The sequence below is a fragment of the Lissotriton vulgaris genome, chromosome 1_1 (assembly GCF_964263255.1).
Source record: "Lissotriton vulgaris chromosome 1_1, aLisVul1.2, whole genome shotgun sequence".
In the NCBI taxonomy this organism is placed as follows: Eukaryota; Metazoa; Chordata; class Amphibia; order Caudata; family Salamandridae; genus Lissotriton; species Lissotriton vulgaris.
Genome location: NC_141685.1, coordinates 1729424331 through 1729447424, shown reverse-complemented (window position 1 = coordinate 1729447424; position 23094 = coordinate 1729424331). Strand labels below are relative to the sequence as shown.

The window sequence follows — 23094 nt, the reverse complement described above, 5'->3', positions numbered from 1 at the left end:
TGAATGGTGTCCACCATCCTGAATAGAGTCCTAACCCTACAATTTGGGGATTAGTTGAGGGATCCCTGTTTGTCCTGACGAAATTCGGACAATTGAATAGCCGAAGGAAACATGTTGACAATGTAGATGCGGGTGTACAGTAAATACCGCATAGCATTTAATTTGTTTTTATAAATTTGCCATAGATGCCTAAGAATAAAATAACAGAAGTGTTTGTCTATATGCAATTTTATTTGTAGATTCCCTCACCAGCCAGCAAAAAACATGAATAATATCAATGTGCTCCCTCTAAAAGTGGGGTTTAGCCCATCCAATATCAACAATAGCATTGGGTGGGGGTGGGGGGGGGGGGGGGAGGGGGAGGGGGGGGGGCAGAGCCATGCCGCAGACTAAGATGGCCACGCGGCTGTGAAGCTCTGATTGGCTACCCAGTGTCGATCCGGCTGTCGAGTGATAATGGCACTGTGTCAGACTTGAGAACGCGAAACTGACAATCCCCACTGATCGGAGAGGCGGCGGAGCCGTTCAGAGCCCGGAAAATCGCCGGAGGGATGAAGAAATTTGCTCCGGTGCTGCGGGGCCTACTTCGGCCTGCGCACTAAAATATTGAGGCCTCTGATCGGATCTCTGTGTGCTCCCAATGCTGCCGCTGTGCCAACCACGCCGTCATCTGGGACATGCAGTGAGTGGATCGCCTGATCAATCCCCCCCTCCCTGCCAAAGCCCCCTTGACAAACGGCCATCGCAGCACGACTTCTCTCCCTTCCTTCATCAGTGCTTGAGGCCAATAAATATGCTGCTGGCGCCCCTGTCGGCCACCGGAGTGTCAGGGGCCTTGGATGCGCCAGGGGGCAGCCGCCCGGCTGCGCCTGGAGGCTGAGTGGGTGGGAGAACATCACAGAAGCCGCTTACTGCCTCAGATCCCTACTGTGTAAGGAGGCCGGTAAACATCTCCTGGGGGCACACAAATAAATGAATAACAGAGACAGAACAATCGGGACGTGGCCGCTATCCCTTGGCACCGATAACTCTCACACGCTGAAGGAAGCAGAGCATGGTCTTAGCTAAACGATAACGCCGGGTGGTGGACCATAGTCAGACAGGCCGGCCGTTCTCCCCAGCCCTCTCCACTTGGATCACAGCTTGTCTCCCTGTCGGAAAGCACACCAACTTTATCCTGCTCCTGGTCCCCCTGCTTCAATACAGCCGAATACATATCTTGCCTTTGGGGCGCTCCCATTGTATTGCCACTTTCTGGAACACACACACTCTGCTTGGTTGCTGGAGCTTGTAAGCTACTTGCCACACCTGCCTTGCCATCAGACGAATGGACATGGTCACTGCTCTTCTTGCGCTGCGTGTGGCGATAGCCGATTTCATTAGCTGTGAGCTCACAGGAATGGGCAAAAAAGACCTCAAGCAGCGAGTGCTATCCTTCCCAGCAGCTGTAAACAAACCGCAGGAACCCAGCATTGCAATGGCAGACAGTGCACAAGGCTCAGCTACAGGCCTGATTACATCTCACTCCGATTTGCTTGCTGAACACCGGGCAGGATTCAAGTCAATCGACACCAGAATTGACACCCTTGATAAGCGCTTGGATACTTTGGGTACCAAGTTAGACATTCATGAACAGCGACTTGACACGGCAGAAGGTGTTATATAGCAGCTCGAAGATGGCGCAGCTCAATCAACGAAGCGGTTGGACCGTATGGAGAAAATTCTAAAGGACATCACCATCAAAAACAAAGATTTGCCACGTATTGGGGCAGACTGGCCACCTCGGATATTCAATCCTATTATGTAGCCTCACAACTGCTGATATTAAATGAATGGTGGTATGGGGACCGTTCGGATCCGGCATATGCAGTGGAACGTTGTCAGATGGCATCCTATTCCCTACACACAGTTTTGTACTCGGCCTCTATTCGCAGGACTCTGCCATCCGCCAAGAGGGTAGTTTTTGAGTTGTGGAGGCGGGCCCTGCACGGGATGGGTTGGTGGGGCAAGCTGACATGGGAGACTCCCCTGTGGTCTAATGGCCGGCTGCTGCAGCTAGCTGGTCTGAGGGGCTTCGGTGACTGGGATAATATTGGGATCTTCACCCTGGGAGATGTTATGCAGGGTACAGTTCTTAAATCATTTCAGGGCCTTCAGCGGGACTATCAGATGCCAAAAACACAATTTTTCAAATACCTGCAGTTCAGATATGCCATTCTCCCCAATATCGCAGAGTTGGGGTCTCTTCCCTATTCAGCCCTGTTAAAGCCAAGGTATTTATGGCGGACTTGCACAACCATAAAATCTCTAAAATATACCTAAACCCTGGTGACAAATAACCCAACTACGCTAGATAAACTTAGGGGGAGATGGGAAGATGATCTGGGTCCCATGGATGAGGAGGACTGGACCGAAGAGTTTGCGTCCCCTCGTGGAGCGGCAATAGCCATGCGTCTCTGGCTGATTCAATTTAACTATCTCCCCCGTGTGTATTATACTCGCGTCCGGCTGTGGAGGGCTGGCTTGATTGAGACCCCGGTGTGCCTGCGCTGCGGCTCGGAGGAGGATACTCTCTTTCACACAATTTGGCAATGCACGGTAATAGAAAGGTTCTGGCGGAGAGTATTGGCCTGCCTTGCGGAAGTCCTGGGGTGGGTGCTTCCTCCGTCTCCAAAATTTGTGTTGTTACATGTAATGGAGAATATCTACAAACGTCATTTGATGATGCTGGACTTTACGCTGGCTAAACGGGACATTGCACGTAGGTGAAAGGCTGGGGCTCCACCCCCGCTATCGGCTTGGAAAAATGGGTTGGACTTTAATATGGGCCTGAAGTTTCCCATCTTTCAGGCACGTGGGTGCCCAATGAAACATGATAAGATCTGGAAGAGGTGGGCGATTTATCGGGGCTTGGATCTGGAGCCCCCTGCTGTGAGAGATGTGGCACTTGAGGGATAAGCTGGACAGGAGTTGTGGTTCTAGGCTTGTTGGGTCCTGCGAATGGTGTTCTCCATGTGCGGGCGACTGTGTACAAACATTGGTGGTGTAAAACAACAGTGCGGGGGGTTATGTTTTCTTATAATTTCAGTTTTCTTTTGAATAATGTTTATGTAAAATGTCAACGCACTATGCTTTGAGTATTAAGTGGCAGGATGTCTCTGGGTTACAGAGCCCTGCATTGTATGTGACTATTGACGAAATAAAAATAGTTGTTAAAAAAAATAAAGATTTGGAAGCTTGTAGTCGTCGCAATAACCTCTGTATTACTGGGATTCAGGAATCGACTAACACAGGCAGAATGGACACTTTTGTTGAATCGCTACTAGTCTATATCTTTGGCCGCAAATTTACTGGAGTTAAGGCCACACTGCGTAATTTGGGTCTTAGGTATGGCATGCTGTATCCGGCAAGGTTACGGGTTGACGTGAATGGACGATCCCGAATTTTCGACAACCCTGTGGACGTTCAGGCCTTCTGTAAATCATATAATGGAACTGATAACCAATGGAGAGATGGCGGTCCAGGTTCATCTCCTCCTGACAATGGCTCGGTGGTCAGCGTAGAACTCTTTCCCCGTGAATGAAGCATGCTATAGTATTGCTATAATCTGAATACATGCCATATAGTTATGTACATAGCAGAATTTGACAGCATGATGACATTTTGATAAGACTGTTTATGTACTGCTGGGCCCAGTCGGAGCTTTGCTTCCCCCCTAGGTGCGTAGCACTATGTTATATTCTCAAATTTAAATGCATCGATTGCTGACCCTGTTGTTTTGGAATAGGGACTACCCAGGATGCATTAGGCTATTGTTTAATGGGGAATTGCCTTACATGCTGGGATGTGAGGCTGGGAGGGGGTGGGGGAAATTTCCGATTTGCCAGATGTAATTTCTTTACCAGCTCCAGCCACAGTGGCGTAACTGCTTGCATCACACAGATCACGTTCATGTTTTTACTGCAGGTCACATATGACGACGGCCTCTGATTTAGCGACCCACTCTTATCTGTCCTTCGTTACCTGGAATGTCAGGGGACCCAATAAACCCAAAAAATGCAGGGCTGATGTCCATTATTTGCAAAGGCACAAAGTCTGCATCACTTTCATACAAGAGACACACTTACTGAGGACTGATAATACACGTTTTGCGGCTGGCTGAGGGGCACACCGTTATTTCTCAAATTACAGCACATATGCGCGAGGAACAGCTATACTTATTCACAAGAGTCTACCTTTATCACTGACTTGCTGTCATACAGATCAGGAAGGGCGTTATATAATAGTTTCAGGAGAACTGATGGGATACATGGTAACTCTATATGTGTATATGCCCCAAATGTTGACAGTCCAGAATTCTTCCAGGAACTAGACTCACACATTTTACGAATGAATACTGGCAATGTAATAATGGGGGGAGACTTCAAAATGCTTTTAGATAGGACCATCGATTGTACCTCCAGGACGGCAGATACTAAACCCCGGGCCCGCAGGGCACTGATGGATAGATGTGAGACATTCCAAATTGCCGATACTTGGAGAGTCCACAATCCACCAACCCCGGGCTACACCTAATACTCATCCCAAGAAGATACCTGGACCAGACTCGACTTCTGGTTGCTTGCCCCAATCCGCCCACACATGGTACAACAAATTGAACATCCTTCCTCATACATATTCTGACCACTCTCCCGTGCTGCTCACACTTCGCATTCCTGGACCAGAGGGACATTAGCACCAGTGGCGCATTCAGTACAGGGCATTGAATGATGATGTATTTGACAATGAGCTTCGGGAAGCAATTGAAGACTATTTTGAACTGAACACTTGGTCTGTGGACACGTGGTTGACACTCTGGGACGCTTTCAAAGCTTATATAAGCGGGGTAATTATTTCTAAACATGCAGGTATTTTGAGAGACTTGAGGAAGACTCCATAGAGGCCTCCATGCTAAACTCCCCAGAAGTTGCTGATGGCGAGCGGCGCCGCTACTGGAATTTTGCGACGCTGCGGAAAGGGAATCCCTCTTCCTTAGTAAATATGTGGTTGCATGCAAGTATGGCGAGGGAGGCAGGCCGGGGCGCACGTTAGCACAGCTATTGAGACCATCATATGCTACATCACGGGGCTTAACTCATATTCCGGACTCCTGCTACAGTATACAGGATAGGGTTGATATTTGTGACGCTCTCCTTACATACAATGAAGACCTCTACAAATATAAAATATGGCATCCCCCTGATACGCGCAAAGACTATTTTAATGAGATCGCGCTTGTATACATGGACAAATACATGCAAGATCTCCTTGCTGAACCTTTCTCACAGGACGAGATATCAGACGCAATAGACGCTTTAAATGGAGCCTCTGCGCCGGGCCTAGACGGCTTCACAGGTGATTTTTACAAACGTTACAAAGATATACTGGCTCCTAAACTTTTGGAGGTCTACCATGAATCACTGGAACGTAATATGCTTCCGTCGATTCTACGTGAAGCGGTCATTGTGCTGTTGCTTAAGCCCGGCAAAGACCCCTTACAATGCAGATCATATCAACCGCTATCATTGTTAAACTTTGATTATAAAATTCTGGAAAAAATACTTTCAACGCGTCTAGCCCTACTGTTAGATAAAACAATATCCCCAGTCGAGTCGGGCTTTGTCCCCCACATATCTACCTCGCTGAATCTTCACACTCTCTTCGCAGTCCTTCACCACATTGACTCAGCGGTTTCGGCAGCGGTTGTGCTATTGGACGCGGAGAAAGCTTTTGATGATCTAGAATGGCCCTTCATTTGGACTGTTATGTGCCGACTGGGCATGCCCTTCTGTTTCATCAACTTAACTGCGTTGCTATACTCGGCACCCTCGGCTAGACTGTGTCTGAATGGAACACTCTCTTACATTATCTCGAGGCACCCAACAGGGCTGTCCTCTGTCATCACTACTTTTCATATTGGCAATGGACCCGCTCAGTAGACATTTCCAGGAACGCCATCTAGAAAGAGGGCTCCAGTTCTTCACGGATCCTCTATTGGTGTCGGATGTATGACGTTAGCACGCATACTATTACCACGCATACCTTTACAACGCGGTATTTACAACGAATACCGTTACAACGCATAGCGCTTTGAGGTGCTGGATAGTGGTAAGTATAATTTTATATTCCAACTCCAGTCCCCGTGGACACTAGGGAAGGTGTTGGATATAAAATTATACGTATTCCCTATCCTAGAGCGCCCCCAGCGCAATGCGTTGTAATGGTATGCGTGGTAATGCCTGCGTTGTAATGGTAGTGCGTGGTAAAAAATGAGTGCTAAACATTGTATACCATTGGTGTCACTATACGCAGATGATCTAATCTTATATGTTAGGAACCCCCAACTTAATCTGGCCCCATTAGTTGGGGAAATCCTCCGGTTTGGCAAGTTCTCGGGTCTCGGTATAAATTGGCACAAGTCTGTGATATTTCCCCTTAACGTAGCTACCATCCAATGGGCGGGTGAGTATCCTATTACTTGGTGCTCTGAATATGTTAAATATTTAGGGATAAACGTAAATATAAACACAAACGAGATAATATTGAACTATGGCACAGCACTTCACGCTTTGAAACAACAGGCGGAGAGGTGGATCAGGCACCCACTGTCACTAGCGGGGCGAGTAGCTCTAATTAAAATGCTTGTCCTGCTGAAGTTCCTGTATTTATTTAATAACATACCCATTCCTCTCATGAACCGATTTTTGCAGACCATCAACACCCACCTTAGTCGGCTGACTTGGGGGAGAAAATGCCCCAGCGTCAGATGGGAAATCATGACTCTACCATATCACAGGGGAGGACTAACTTTTAGTTATATTACTTGATCGCTCAGTCTTTCTATGCATTTTCCTGGTTCCATCCGGATCCTAGAATCCCCTACCTGCGGCCTGAAGCAGATCTCGTTCTCCCAGATTCCTTGAGCACAATACTACCACAAGGGTTCCCGCTGGATCCCCTAGACATCCGAACGATATCCACTACCAGCTGGGCCTGGAACAAACTGCTCAGAGTGCTGGCGTCTCCCGCTATGTACTCCCCAAGCCTGCCGCTCCCTAATCAGTGATGGATTCCAATTACGGAGGAAAAGACAATGCAACACACACTGGATAGTTTTGATGTAAAGACAATAGGCAATCTCTATATAGACAGCCAAATATTCTTGATCTCTGACAGGGACAAATTTCAAAGGCCTCTTTTATGGACGGGTTTATTCTTACTTGCATGCGGGCAGCTTTAAAAGTCAAGATCCCCAGCTCACCAATAGAACCTGATTCTCTAACTCCCCTGTCCATAATCATAGACAGTAGTACTGGAGATCGTTTGGTTTTTAGGTTTAAAGTATTTTATTAAGGCGTAAAAAAGAACACGGGGAGGGGAGCAGGAAGTCAGGTAAACATACAATACAAGAAGCAAAACGTTGCAGCGAGTCAGAAGGAAAAGAGGGAGACAGGGTGCCCCAGAGGGTAACAAGGCAAAGACATAGGCAATAAGGCATTGTGTACGATCCCCCTGTAGGCCCCCACTCCCTAGGCAAGGTCAAGCCAAAATAACACTCCGCGACACAGTGAAAGAGAAGCATACCGTTCCACCAGCCCCTCGACCCCAGAAGGGAAGGAGAAAGAAAAGCAAAGAAGGAAAGAAGAGAAAACAATACCCCAACATCCCCGTCCGAAAGTCAGCATTAGAAGCATATAACTCCACTTCCCACCCCCAGCCCTCGGCCCCCAATCTGCACATTCACTCCGCCGCTGGCGTCGGCGGCGTCAGCCTAAGGAGGCGCAGGTACCGTGGACACGTAAGCTCGCGAAATTCCGTGGACAGCAGTGCCAAAAAGGGATGCCAGAGCTCCTCAAACTGGTCAACATTCCCAGCCACCGTTAGCGATATCTTCTCCATGCCCAGTACCTGCCAGAGCCTATGCAGCCAACCAGTGATAGAGGGGGCAGTGGGGGTGCGCCAAAGTACCAGTATATTCTGGACGGCGGAGCCTAGCGCAATCGCAATCTGCCTGCCCCTGCGGGATTTCAGCGGGTACATCAAATCATTGGGGAGGCCAAGCAAGACATACGCGGGGAAGCGCGGAAGCTCGATCTCAAAATGCCTGTCCACCTCATCTAAGACTTCCTTCCAGTAGGCCGACAACACCGGGCATTCCCAGAGAATGTGCGTGAGGGTACCCTCCTGTCCGCAGCCGCGCCAGCAACCTCGTTTGGTTTTTAAATTGTACAGGGCCTGCATAGAGATGGTTCCAATCCACAACAACAAGATACGGGCCGCCTGGAAAGCAGACTTGGGCCACCCCATAACTGATGACCAATGGGCTGCATGCTGTGCACAAACCAAGGAGGTGCCCATGAATAGCAGACATAAGCTTCTCCACTTTAAATTTCTACGGAGAATTTACATAACGTCCAAGCTATCAAACAAAATAGATCCGGACAGACCCCACTGCTGCCTTAAATGTAGAGCTCCACACGCAGACTGTGCGCATCTGGCAAGGACTTGTCCTAACATAAGTAAATACTGGATTGAAATATTCCACACGTTGGGGGACATAATTGGTTTTGTCATGGACCCTACACCAGCTATAGCGTTATTGGGATATGTTATTAACATCCCTAAACCGGTCCGAAAGTTCACAGCTTTAGGGCTTCTATTGGCAAAAAGGGAGATTGCACTCAAATGGGGCCGTAGGGCGGTTCCGCAGTGCAAAGACTGGCAGCGCAGTCTTGCGTATTGCCAATTCAATTATGATCGCTATGCGTCCATGTTGCCCAGTTAATCCCGTCCTCGGGATATCTGGGGCCCTTGCAAGCAGTACACAAACACGACACCATCACAGTCTAATTTGCGGCCTAATAGTGGCATAGTATCGGAGGTACTGGCTAAATATTGATTTATTAATTAACCACTTATACGACAGTGATATGACAGTTTAAACAGATATGCTACTCTTTGACTGCGATTCAACTGCAATTTTAGTATGTGATAACATGATTATTTTTAACTAAGAGGCATTTACTGTGTAGCACATGTGTTGTTGGGCAGCGATAAAAGAAGTCATTTGAAGCTATGTCTAATGTGTGACGGAAACACCTACCAAAGTCTGTGTAATGATGCTTCTTTATTTCATTGTATTTTGAGCTGGTAATCATATTGTGTTTATTATGGAAACTGGTAAATAAAGTTTAAAAACAAAATAGCATTGGGTGCAGCCCAGTGATGCAGCATGCCACACGAATAGTGTGTGGGTGAGGGCTCCTAAAAAAATTAATTGGTTGTCCTGATCGGATCTGTACATTGGGAAGTAGGTACAAACTATTAAATAAACATGTGATTTTTGATTAGCAGAAGAACTCGAGGTTCATACCCTTTTAACTCTTCTCCCGCATTCCTTATTTTTGTTATAATAAAAATCTAGGCCACATGTAGGGTACATATAATTATTGTCTTTTCTCTTGGTTCACTAACAGCATGGTAAGGCCGGAGGGCAGGAATGTTTTTAAATTTAAGAACTATCACTTTTAATAAATATCTCTCAGTGCAATGATACAATTTGCTGTACTAAGGTGAAGTGTTCAGTACATTAAAGAAATATAGTTTTTAGAATTGTGAAAAGATTTTATGGTATTTTTACATAGCATTTGTTGCAGAATTACCATTCCGAATAGTCTCATGGTTCGGCTCGTACACGGCTGGCCTCTGCCCTGCCTGTTAATTTGTTGGCTCATCAGGGGTGGCTCCTCCACAATGGTGGAGGAGCCTCACTCCACTGGCTCAGAGCCGGTAGGTGAAAAATAAAACTATGTTCCATAATCGTTTTTTTTCTTCTCATTTTCCAGCTCTGAGTCAGCGAATGCAGGGAGCAGCACTGCCAGGGTATGGGAGGAGCAGTGCTATGTGCACTTTTAAATGTGCATGTGTGTTTGGCCGGCTGTCTCATGCCCGCAAAACATACATCTATATTGTATAGCCGAGCTGGAGAAACTGCACAAACTCCCTGTCCAGAATGGAGTGTCTTTTCAGCCCGCTCAGGCCAAACCGTGCACTGCTCTCCTAAGATGAGAGCAGCGCAGGGATTGCATAGGAACTCTGTTAAGTCTCTGCTGGGAGCAGAAAGAGCAAAGGAGGCGTAAAGCGGTAAGAACATGGGAAAAGTCTACGTTTCGACCCTAGCAAGGTGTAGGGTAGTTGGCCCTTACAGAGCGCATCTTCATCAGGACAGGGGGGCAGTGGGCAAGCCTCCTAGGGTAAGAAACAATGAAGAAAAATTCAGAAAGGGTCAAAACGTAGACTTTTCCCATGTTCTTCCTCCCATGGTCAATCAGGATTCATACAGCCCTAATGAGGAGATATTGTTTTTTGTGAATAAATTGTGATTAATTAATTTCTTATATGGCTCCAAAATAGGGAGACCAGTTTAGAATGTATTTGAAACTATCGATCTATGATGTAAAATTGATTATTGTTTATGCATTTCACTCCTGTTCACTTAATTTCCTCACAGCACTTCCCTCCCTTCCCCATGTGGGCACTAATACTTTTATGAAGAATAAATAATTTTTCAAAAAACTACGTAACCATAAATTGGTTGATATAGGTACATGGTGAATTAAAACATCGTAACCTCATTTGTTTGTTTTCTTCTCATTTTCATTCTATGTTCTTCACTGTATATAAATCACTCTCTTAAGTCCGGAACCCCTCTGTCCATAACACTCAGAAAACGCAACATAAGTTAATCCCTGGACCAGGGATCTACCTCCCATTCGGACCAACTCTATATACTTCACTCTTAAACGTTAGCCATAATCACCCACCATAATAATTAACCTTCCATTATTCCAGACTCTGAGCTGACACCTAAGAGTCATATAAGGATGTCAGATAAAAGAAGTAGAGCCCAGTCACACAGAATATACCGCTAACCTCATTGACAAAGTAACTTTAACCATGTGCCAAGAATGAAAACACCTGAACTAAACAAATGAGTAACCATGAATTCCAACAGAAGATATTAATTAACTCTGTTAAAAAGGTGCTGAATGGTCTCCAAGTATATAATTTTTTCTGATTGATAGGTGGTTAGTGGCTCCAATGATTTTAAATGTCAAGTTGCCAGCCCTCTTCATCCATTGGGCTGTTCCTCTGCACAGTACAGAATACAACATTGGGCAATGGGTCAGCCTACTTCAGCCATTGGTTAACTTCAGAGTGAGTGACCGCATTCTGCTATTTCAGACGGAGAACATCTACTCTAAAACTAGTTCCCTGTCAGGGACTAATTTAGCAATATGTGCAATTTGAAACCATTTTTTGTCTTTTTTTGCTTTTAGCCTGCGTTTTTGTTTTTAGATAGAAGAGGGGCACTTAGCTTTCCAAACAATACACTTTTGCAAAAACCACGGGAAAACAAAACAAGAACTGACAAAGCCAAAAAAAGCTGGTGGACTTTGTCAGACCTACTGGTTTTGCCAGTGCTTGTAAAATACACTTTGCTAGTAGTCTTTATAAAGGAGTGATGTGATAGCAGAACCATTAACCATATATCACAATTCATCATAATGTTGGAGTGAAAAACAGCCCAAAATATGCTGCACAATATCTGCAGCAGAGACACATATTGGTAGCAAATCCGTGTATTCCAAACACGGCTAAAAAAGGAAACAAGCAACCTCCAAAAACTGCCCCCTGCACTCACAAAAGCCTGCTCGCAACCAACACTTAAAAATGCCAACCCCCCCCTGCTGACAACCAGCATGATTTGAAGCCAGTCTCCGGCTCGGATTGGCCCATTTAACCGATGCGATTGCATTCCAGGCACAGACAGCTCCGCGCTGGGTTTAATCGTGGAGAGGTTTTCCGACACAATGGAGGGTAATTATGGATTTGTAATATGGCAGAGTAATGGTACAGTAAATGGCATTTCCCTCGTAAGCGACAATTAGCTCCATTTACTTGCCACATTTAATCGTCAGCAGTCTCCAATTTTCTCTTTGTGCCTAACAGTCTGTACACGTCTTGTATAGTTATGCACAGAAGAAAATGTAAAAAGAACACAAATACGCATCTATTGTCTTTCTCCGCTCTTTGTTATAGCGCCCAGACTATGCTTTTAATTTTCTTTCCAGAACATGTCTTGTTTCCCAAAGATGAAGTGTTCACTTACCAAAGCATTTGCTCAGGTTGGTCTGTTTGTCGATGAAGACTTTAGCTGAGATAACGTTCCCAAAAGGCATGAACATTTGCAGGATGTCCTGGTCTCCAAACTCCTGGGGCAGGTGGTAGATAAATAGGTTTGCTCCTTCTGGACCTGCAGAGAAAGGAAGGAAGAGGCCTGAATTCACTATGGTTAGAGTTCTTTTTTCCACACATTCTCGTCATATACATTTACAGCACAATAGACGTCATAAGGCATTTTCTAAGACAGTGTTATGACTCATCAACTTCACATAGACAAACAAAATGAAGGCTATCTCTATTTTTAAATGTATGCTACTGAATGCCAGAGACAACGACGTAATTTAAACAAAATGAAGATATGCAAATGAGAAGGTAAACAGGGCTAAAATGTCAATCACACGAAGCACTCAAAGCCACCTGTTACCTCTCTGGTGCAACAAAAGTGCAAAACCAGGAATTGCCAGGCACCAAAACAACAAACAGAATTACTCTGTTATCAAGTGGGGGTGATTTTTTTATATAGCAATGTGATTTTTTACTGAGATTTAAAGTAGGGATTGGTGTATGTTTCTTTAGAAGACCAAATGAAGATAGATTTTTCTACACTTATTGTTGATGGTAACAAATTACAACTATATAGGCATATATTTTGTCCACAAATGGCACGTTCAGTACATATAGACTTTGACCAGTTAGAGATTCCAGCCAGCACGTGTTTTGCAGGCCAGTCTCTTAAGGCTTAATCTTCTTGTACAACACATGTAATGATTAAATAAAAAAAATCCAGTTGCCATTGTTAAGTATATGTTTCATCCACGGTAATAGGTTTAAATTTCAGCATTCTTTAAGCCATGTTACCAAGTTGCTACTAAAGCAATAATATATTCATTAAGTATTCAGTCAATTATAGCTTGTTTCACCGTCACAAATCTTCAGTATTAGAGACTCAGGCTACAGTCCTTCTAACACGCTAGACCTCTCATTGCATCCTATCTGTGATTGCCTTAATATGTAAAAAATTGCTGCTTCAATTCGTGGTTGTGTTTTTTCAAAATGTAAGATCCATGATATGGTCCAGACAGAGGTTCGACTTTAGAGGATTCAAGAATCACTGCACCCCTGTCATAACCCATTTTGAGAGGCAGGCCCTTTGCTCAACCCACTATGGCAGGCTAACATGGGCTCTGCACAGCCTTTGACTACGCAAAGTGGGGGTTAGGTACAGAATTCACAAATGTGAGGTAAGCTTCACGCTTGGAAGCATTTCCCGGAGTCAAAAGTTTCCATGTGTCTTAAGAACCCCCAACATCAAAACTGGAAGGGGTCTGTAGTACCTATCTTGGTACCGAGGACATCAGCTTCCATTTTGGGTGTCTGGGATTCATTAATCATAAGGGATTAGCAAGTTCTGTGACTTTTTTAATGTTTAAAAAAACTTGAAAAACGTCCCGCTCCATTGAGGCCTGGGGACCAGGATGTGCCTAGGCTGGCCCCTCATGTGACCTTTTTATGTTTTATGCAGGACATGGGAACTGTCCCTGGCATCCTGTAATGAGTGATCCAAAGGAAAATATTTCTCATGCAGAAGGCAATTTCATCTTTCAGATGTGGTACTGCAGATTCGCAAGAGATGATGGGAAAAAAGCTACAATTTCCAATCAGGTTGTTTAATTTTTTTAATCCCCAGGCTGACAAAGCTTATGAGAGTCCAAAATTGCAAAGCTATCCTTTTAAAGGCCCCTTTGAACCATTTTTAAATGCTAATAAGTCTAAACCTACTGAACAGATTAACTGCAAATCTAACAAAGCATACTATATGTGTCAAGTTATACTTTCATGTCAAGTTGGATGTAAATCCGTTCAGTGGTTTGGGCTGTATGTGTGAGTAAAATGTCCTATGCTAGTTAAAATCGGAAAATTCTTTTTTTTTTTTTTTACCACTTCCTAATGTTATCCCCAATGTATCTTCAAGAAACCTGATATGCTGAATCTTAGCTAAAATAGTAAATTGCCACATTTTGTTTAAATCCATTGACAGGGTCAAAAGTTGGAGGCAAATAAAAAAATGGTTTTGCCAGGAATCGGTGGCGGGGTGCTCAGTAAATTGTAACTTATGAATTTCAGTGTTTTCTGTTTTTTAAACATTCGTTTCTGTGTAGTTTCAACTCCTAAATATGTCACTTTCATTTTTGATTTTTTTGTTTTTCATTTATTTCTAGTTTATTTTTTTAGGATAAGCTAAGATATTATTATCAAAACCTATACTATAATATCACTTTAACATTTGTTTTGTCAGTGAATTCCTGAGGTTTTTGTCTGGGCGCTGCATCTTTGTCAGTTCAGTTCAGTTCATAAACTTTATTTCGATTCAAAGGCAGAATCATAAAAGTATAAACAGATTAAAATAAACATTACACATTGCACAAATAGATTAAAAAAGACCATACAATTATTGACATCCATTAACATATTATACATCCATAAGTTGATTTACAATACGTTTAGGATAGATATGAGTTAAAAAAAATCACATATATTAAAAAAGATTTTGTAAAGTGCATGTGCAATCCAAAGGGATACCAGTCTTAGACACCAATCTCATAGGTATAGATCAAGGAAAATTACATGATGATAGTCAGTAGCGAGTTCTGATGGTGAGCGTCAATCTAATCTAATAAAACTAAGCACAGCACTGCATATGGCTGGAGTTGATAGTGAGAGTAAGTGTTCATAACCCTCTTTGTAATAGCGGGATCCAAGGGCTAACAAGACAGGCCTAATAAATCGGTTTCTTGGTTCTTTGTACAAAGTACAAAAAAGAATAAGATGCACAGTGTTTTGTGAAACTTTGCTATTACAGGGACAAGGGGGTAGTCTCTCACACCACCCCACTTGCTTTGGAAAAGCAAATAAAAAATGCCGTGTGTTAAGCCGAAACCTAGTCAGGTAAAAGCGCCATTGGATATGCGCAATATATGAAAGGTAAGGCTGCTGCTGCAACCTTCCCCTGTGATATACCACACTCTCACTATTTCTCAACAAGCCTAACCTAGTACGAAAGGCCTCTATAATTATATGCTTAGTCTCCCTACCAACAGTTTCTGTGTTTAAATAAATGTGACCCAAGCCTATCTTAAAAAAGGTTTCCCTGACATATAATAACCATGGGATCTTCGCAGAATACTCAAGCTTAAGGCAGTCTTGTAATATTTCCTTTGTGAGTTTCAATTCTTCAGAACTCCAAACCTTGCTCCAAAGCAGCAAGGGGGAGACATGGATAATGTCACTCACAAATTCAAGACCCACCTCAGTATGGCAGAAGATGTTTGAAGTACTAGATGGAACACATAGATGGTGCTTTATAAACTTATTTTCCATCATTTGGATTTTATTACAGGTTTGTGTACCCCACACACTGCGCCGTATGTTGCAACAGGGATGCATTTCGCTTTATATAAGGATTTTAGTTCTGCAACCGGCTTCTGACCCAATTTACTTGACAAACGGAAGATGGCCTCTATGGATTGGGTAGCCTTTTGTACACGGGCTGTTATTAGAGGATCCCAGCTCAAGGTTTTATTAAATAGATTCCCCAAGTAATTAAAGCTATCAACTTTCTCAATAATTGAGTCCTTCGCCATAAGCCTGCAACATTTTACCCATTTTGGGCCGCAGACCATGGTAAAGGACTCTGTGAAGTTGACCCTTAGATCTAATCCATGCATGAAAGTTTCGAAAGCATTTAAACAAGTTTGCATGCTGTTGGCAGTTAGGGTCATTAGCACTGTGTCATCTGCATAAGATAACATCGGTATCCGTTTACCATTTACCTGGGGAAAATATACACAACTTTTCAACAGAAAGGCTTCCAGACCATTGGTATACACCAGGAACAGAAAAGGGGCCAATATGCACCCCTGGCGGACTCCTTCAGTCGATGGAATGGACTTTGTCCTCTCCCCAACAGGGCCAAATCTGATCCTTACTGTTGTGGCAGCATGCAGTCTGCGAAGAAGGGTAACCAACGGTTCTTCAAACCCCATAGACTCCATCATTTGCCACAATTTGTTTCTACATACAGTGTCAAAGGCACTGGATAAGTCCATGAAGGCCAAGTGGATACAACCACGCTTAGCCCTCATGTACTTACCCATAATTAGAGCCAAATTAGGCACTGCTCAGTGGTTCCTTTTCCCCGCCTAAACCCGTATTGGGAATCCACAATAATACCTGATGACTCAGCCCAGGTTTCCAGGTGAGCCAAAATCACCCTACCCATCAATTTTCAAGACGCATCTATTAACGATATTGGTCTGTAACAACAAGGGTCACGTTTATCGCCCTTTTTAAATATCAGGACCACTACCGCCTCTTGCCGGGAAGTCGGAATGCGTCCTACCACAACTGCTCTGAACAAGAGTAATAGGAGTGGTGCCCACACATCAGTATTATGTTTAAAAAGGTCCAAAGGGACTGAGTCCGGGCCTGGGGCCTTTAATGGGGTGCCTTTTCTTAATGCAGCCTCTACCTCTGAAAGGGTCAATGAGAGGCTAAGCGTATTTGCTGACTCCAGGTTGAAATCACAAATCACCTCATTAACAATTGGGAGGGTCGCCCCTTTTGGATTAAAAATGTTCCCATAATGTACTTCCCAGGTGTCCCCAGGGATGTGGACCAACATGTTGTCCTTTTCCTCACTTCTTAGAAATGGGCGGTTTATTACCTCCCAAAAGAGTCGACTATCTTTTAGTTCTGAGGCTTTTTCTAAATCATCTCATGCTTTTTTCTTTAAGTCTAACTTACGCTTAATAATAGCATCTCTGTACATTTTCCTTGACATTCTAACTAACTCTCTATCCCGTGGAACTTGGTGTAGTGCCTTCGTTAGTCTAGTCTGTGCTCTGGAACATTCTGCATCAAACCGTTTACAAACATTTCCTTTTTTCCCTCCCAGTTTTTAGGAGGTGAGAAGCCACATTATCTAAAAGAGCCTCAAAGTTCTTAATTATTACATCCGGCTCATTAGAGGTGGGTTAGGCAAGCGTCTATCTTTTCTTTGTTTGTTTTAAAGATCTCCACCTCCAGATGGCTTGCATCTACCTTATCCCATTTTAGAGTGACCCCCTGGTTCTGGATGAATTTGATTGGGTGGGCCGGAGTCTGTTCTCTCTTAAAAACAGGACACAGACTCAGAATTAGGGGGTTATGATCACTAGCTGGATTTGCCTCAATCTGAAAATCATTAATAAGATGAATATAATTTCTAGAGACCAGAGCAAAATCAATTACACTCATGTGACATCCTGTACCTTGAAAGGTAGGTATACTCAAAGATCTTGAAAAATTGGGCATATCCAAAACAGAAAGGTCATTAGACATTATAATATTATTTAAAGCCTCTCCTTGTTTCGAGTGCTTAAAATGTGCCAATGGCTGATCATTTAGATCTACCAAACCACTAACTCTAGAACCACTAAATTTACACAAGCTACAATTAAAATCTCATACCCACATAATAAAAAGAGGAAATTTAGTATTGGTTACTTTAACAATCTCGTCCTGTAATTTATCAATCACCGCAGTAACATGGGTATCGAATATGTTATAGTACCAATTAACTAGAAGCAAAGGCACTAAAAATAAGTCCTTAATCATAAGCAGTTGGTACCAGGGAGATTCCACCAATGTAACAGTTTTTATCATGTTATGCTTTACAGAAATAGCTGTCATAAGGCCACCCTTGGCTCCTCCAGCAGGTGAGGGTTCGGCACAAAATTAAAAATGTGGTATCCATCCAGGCCAAAGTCCCCTCTGCTCCAAGTCTCCTGGAGATAGATTATATCGAAGGATTCAACAAATGTTAACCATACCGGGTCCTCCAGCCTCCGTGAGAGACCAGCTATATTCCATGAAATCAGGCGGAAAGGATAACCCTCAGCCCGACTATCAAGTTCCCCCAATAGTGTTGTTACTTTCAACTGGGTCGCGTCACTCTCGCTCGGGATTATTACTATTGAACTAATGTCTACAACCAGTGAGGCCGATTCTACCTGTCTAGTATTAACTTTCCCCCCCTGTGGTAAGATGCGGACAGCTTGCGCCCGACCACCATTCAAAGGCGCCTTTGACATTGGTGGTCAGTCAACCATCTCCAAACAGCTATACCTGTTCATAGTTGGGATTCCTCTCCAGATATCCCTATAGAGTGGTTCCATAGTAGGATATCTGGTAGGATTACCTCCCCAGTCCTCCCACTCTCTTCCTAGGTCTCGGTGGCCTACTCTATGCCAATTATCTTCATTAATTGAAACATTACAGGTCCCAAGGGGATAGAAAAAGGAGAATCGTTTTGTATCTATACCTTCGTTATTATCCTGGGTTCCCCATGAACAGATGTAATTCACCGTGCGTGGATCCTTAAAATTAACTAGAACGCAGTCGCCCTGGATTGATTTCCTTCCATGCCCCACCCAGGGAGCCCTGCGAACCATTAGGATCTTACTCGACCAGTAGGGTGGTAATGGTCGGTTCTTATTGAGCCAATATTGAACCTTATTCTTTAATGCCCAGGTAGGTTCCTCTGTGGTGTTTTGCAATTCCGGAACACCAGTCATCACCACCACAAAGGGACTAGCCTCGGGGGGGAGATTAACAGCGAGTCTGCTATTAGGGGCTCTCCTATGAGAATCCTTATTAACATCTGTAGCAGGTGCCTTGGGGGTGTTGCTAACCATCCTAAACTGCGCAGTGGATTCTTTGGGGTTATCTGCAGTTTTCTTCTCTGGTGCTACAGGGGTTTTCGATGTTAAATTTGGCCCTGCATTTGGCCCTGCAGCTGCAGTTTTTGTTACTTGTAGACCCACTGATTTATCGGGAATTAGTTTATTATTTCCCCCGGTCTTTGATATCCCAAGGTATGATGGATTATTTTTTGAGAGGGTAATTAATTCAGTTAACTGTTTTTCGACATGCTGTAGTCTGGTTTCTATCGGGCAAAAATAAGATTTAAGTAGCTCTCCCATTTTTATTAAAAGGTGATTATCTACCACTTTATCATTTTCACCCCCTACCGTGTTCGTCAATGCTTCAATACTTTCATTTCCCAAGGACTCAGTTGTTACAGGATTTAGTGACTCAAAGTTCCTGTTTATTTCCCCTTTCTGTGTAGTTTGGTTTGAGTTCTCCCCCTGGTTTTTGAGTAACTCATGTGTCTTCTTGGCCCTTGCGGTTTTACGTTTGTCCCTTTTTTCCTTACAGCGCCCTCCCTCTTTCCCCTCAGCTGTCTCGTTGGCTCTGGTGTGGTGAGCGTGGATAAATCTGGAGTTCTTTCCAGTTCCAGACTTATTTGGGAGTCAGACAGAAGTTTTGATGCCGATAAGTCCACCACATCTGGTAGGCTATGCACATCGGCACGAACTTCCTGACCGGCTCAGGGGTTCTGGCAGTCGCAAAGTGGCCCAAGGGCGATCTTTTTGCCATAGCCAAGGCTAGGTCTTGGAACACTCTGCGTTCCAGGTCGGCGATACCTTGCTCTATGAAGGAATTCACCCTTATGAGAAAGTTATCTATGGGGCCTACTATCTGAACCCCTCCTGCAGCTGTCTTGCTCCTGCTTCCTCGTGTGGTCATGATACAAGGGTACAATTCCGAAATTAACACTTGTGTTCGTGAACTAACCTAAGATATGTCAAAAGAGAGGAGGAGCATACATACTGATCAACAATAAGACATATAATAGACAGACTTAGAGGGGGGGGCCCGGTCCGGTCTTACATGGTCTTTAACAGGCTTAAACGGGCCCGCCCTTGGCACGGGCTTTGCCCGGCGCTTCCCGCGTATCGCGGGTTTGGGCGTGGTTAAGTAGTGAGAGGCGTGGGCGGGAAGAGTCACCAGGTGCGGCCGATGGAGCACCGCAGAGACTGCTGGGACTCGCAGTCCCGCTCCCTCAACCACCTCGCAGCAATCAGCCCCAATGTCCGAACAGATTTTCCAAGTGTCCAGGTGAGCAGGGTATGCAGAGTTTAATGGCAAAATCCCCAAGCGTGCAGAGAGACTGCATTTCCTCCAAGTCCGCGACTACAAGTGGCTCCCACGGAGCGGGGGCCGCGAGTCGTAATAAGCTCCTGGGAGGCGGGGGTGGGAAGAGTCACCAGGTGCAGCCGATGGAGCGCCGCAGAGACTGCTGGGACTCGGAGTCGCGCTCCCTCAACCACCTCGCAGCAATCAGCCCCAATGTCCGAACAGATGCTCTAAGTGTCCAGGTGAGCAGGGTATGCAGAGTTTAATGGCAAGATCCCCAAGCGTGCAGAGAGACTGCTTGTCCTCCAAGTCCGCGAGTCGTAATAAGCTCCTGGGAGGCGGGGCGGGAAGAGTCACCAGGTGCGGCCGATGGAGCGCCGCAGAGACTGCTGGGACTCGCAGTCCCGCTCCCTCAACCACCTCGCAGCAATCATCCCCAATGTCCAAACAGATTCTCCAAGTGTCCAGGTGAGCAGGGTATGCAGAGTTTAATGGCAAGATCCCCAAGCTGGCAGAGAGACTGCTTTTCCTCCAAGTCCGCGACTACGAGCTGCACCCCTAGTCATTAGATCACGACTGCACCTGTGTGGGCGTCCATTGTTGGAGGCAATTTTTGATGGAATTGAAATGGCTGACCTCAGCCGTAGTGGATGCCCCGCTACAGAAGCGGACCGGAGCCACGTCACCTGGCGTGTGCTATTGAATGACAGGTGCCGAAATGGGGACTGTTATTAAGTCTGCGGTACAAATCTTTGTCATAGACCCACGTCTTGAGTCTCTTTCTGACGTCTGCCAGCAAGGGGGCTCTATGGAGCTGGAGGGGATGATCATTCCAGGACTTGGCAGTGAAGCAAGAGAAGGAGCGGCCACCGCTGTGACGTATGTGGATGTGTGTGCAAGGACGAGTGAAGAGGAGCGCACATGTCTACAGAGTCGGGGTAGTTCAGTCAAAGGTTGATGTAGGCAGGTCCTAGACCACAGAAGGCTTTGTAGATGTTTGGGAGGATCTTTAACTGGCCTCTCTTCTGGCTGGGAAGACAGTGGAGATCTCTACGGTGGGGGCAATGTGGCTTGTTTGGGGAGGTCCATTATGAATCTGGCTGCATTGTTCTGTATGGTCTGGAGTCTTCTTAGAAGCTGGGTGGAGATGCCGGCATGGAGGGCATTTCCATAGTTGAAGTGGCTGGTAACGAGGGCCTGAGTGACAGTCTTTCTGATGTTAGTTGGGATCCATCTGAAGATCCTGTGGTGCATGCAAAGTTTGTGGAAGCAGGAGGAGGTGACTGCGTTGACTTGTCGTCTCATATTCAGTTGGCTGTCAAGGAAGAGGCCGAGGTTGCACGCATGGTTGATCGATGTGGGTGTAGATCAGTTCTGCAGGCCACCAGATGTGGTTCCTTGCGGAGGTGTTCTTCTTGAAGATCAGTACTTCAGTTTTATTGGAGTGGACTTGGAGGCAGTTGTCTTATCCATTTCTCTACGCTGTTAATGGTGTTGCAAGGGTTGCTTTTGAAGGGATCTTCAGTGAGCGAGAGAATCAGTTGAGTGTCGTCTGCATAGGAGATAATGTTGAGTCCATGGCATCTGGCGATGTCTGCGAGGGGGGTCATGTAGATGTAGAACAGGGTGGGGCTGAGGGATGATCCTTGTGGTATGCCGCAATGTCTTTGGGAGAGGATTTGAAGGGAGGCCATTGGAAGCCCTGTGTGCATCCTGTATGGAAGTAGGTGATCCATTTGATGGGGTCTTGCTATATACCAATTGTGTAGAGTCTGTTGATGAGGGTCTAGTGGGAGACAGTGTCCAATGCTGCGGAGAGGTCAAGGAGGATCAGGGCCACAGTTTCTCACAGGTCAAGGAGTGTTCTGATGTCGTCTGTGGTAGTGGGAGGGGGTAGGAGGAGCTGTGATGCGAGGCAGTCACTGAAGGAGAGACACCCTCAGGAGGGGAAGGGTGGTCAGGGGGCATCCCACGATGCCTCCAGGTGCCTATAAGGGAGGCACCTGGAGGCATGAAAAAACTGATGAACCAGCTGGCCCACCTCCAGGGCTGCAGGGAAATGAAGTCGGGTGGTGGAGGGGGGTCAGAGGTGCTGTGGAGGCAGTCATGCAGCCTCCCCGCCTGGAAAGCATCATTAATGCCATCACAGACACAACTTCCTAAGGTGTACCAAGCATGTGTTTTATGCAACATTGACCCTTTAACATATACTTCATTGATAGCCGAGTTCACATTAACAATAAACCACAGATAGATGGGTAAACCCGGCTGCACACATTGTTCAATCTGTATACAACTGTTAAGAGAAAAACAAGTTCCTAAAGATACTCAATGTCTGTTCCAAAATGAATGCCCTACTACAGACAGCTTTTATCAGTATCAACCCCTCACAGCCACCAGACTTACATTGAGAAATGAAGCGGTTATGAGTGAAACAAGTGGGTACTGTAAACAGTGTTTACTCGATGGAGAGAATTTACTTTGTACCACACTGTTTGCAGGCAGTGAAACTCTAATGAAAAATACTCCAGAGTATTCAATAGTATTTAGTACGAATAGTGTACACTCTATACAACATTGGTCAAAGAAAACACTATTTGCTTAAAATAACCAAGGTCTGAAGGTGCTAAAGACCATACTACCTGCAGCCTTCATACTTTGGAGAAAATATCACAGATTACCCATTTTCTAAAGCAAAAGAAGCACATGCACATAGGTCAATCCCTGGTGCGCACAGTCTTCTATGTAGAAATTGTCATGCTGAGACAATTCTGTATATTAACTAAAGACTGCTTACAATACATTGGGGCAAATTTATGAAGCTTTCACAGGAGCGCAGCACAGCAAGCC

At 45.1% G+C, this 23094-nt stretch overlaps 1 protein-coding gene across 26 annotated transcripts in view; it reads right to left on the bottom strand.

The window, feature by feature from the left end:
* CELF2 (CUGBP Elav-like family member 2) overlaps positions 1-23094 on the bottom strand; it is a 1275464-nt gene that overhangs the window by 8207 nt on the left and 1244163 nt on the right. For 13 of the 26 annotated variants that reach the window (XM_086918974.1, XM_086918984.1, XM_086918970.1 and 10 more), the window contains one exon: positions 12212-12379. In XM_086918974.1, coding sequence (XP_086775100.1) covers positions 12212-12379 — 168 coding nt within the window. The remainder of the gene's footprint in view (positions 1-12211; positions 12380-23094) is intronic. The other 13 variants (XM_086918992.1, XM_086918993.1, XM_086918975.1 and 10 more) reach the window with 1 other exon arrangement.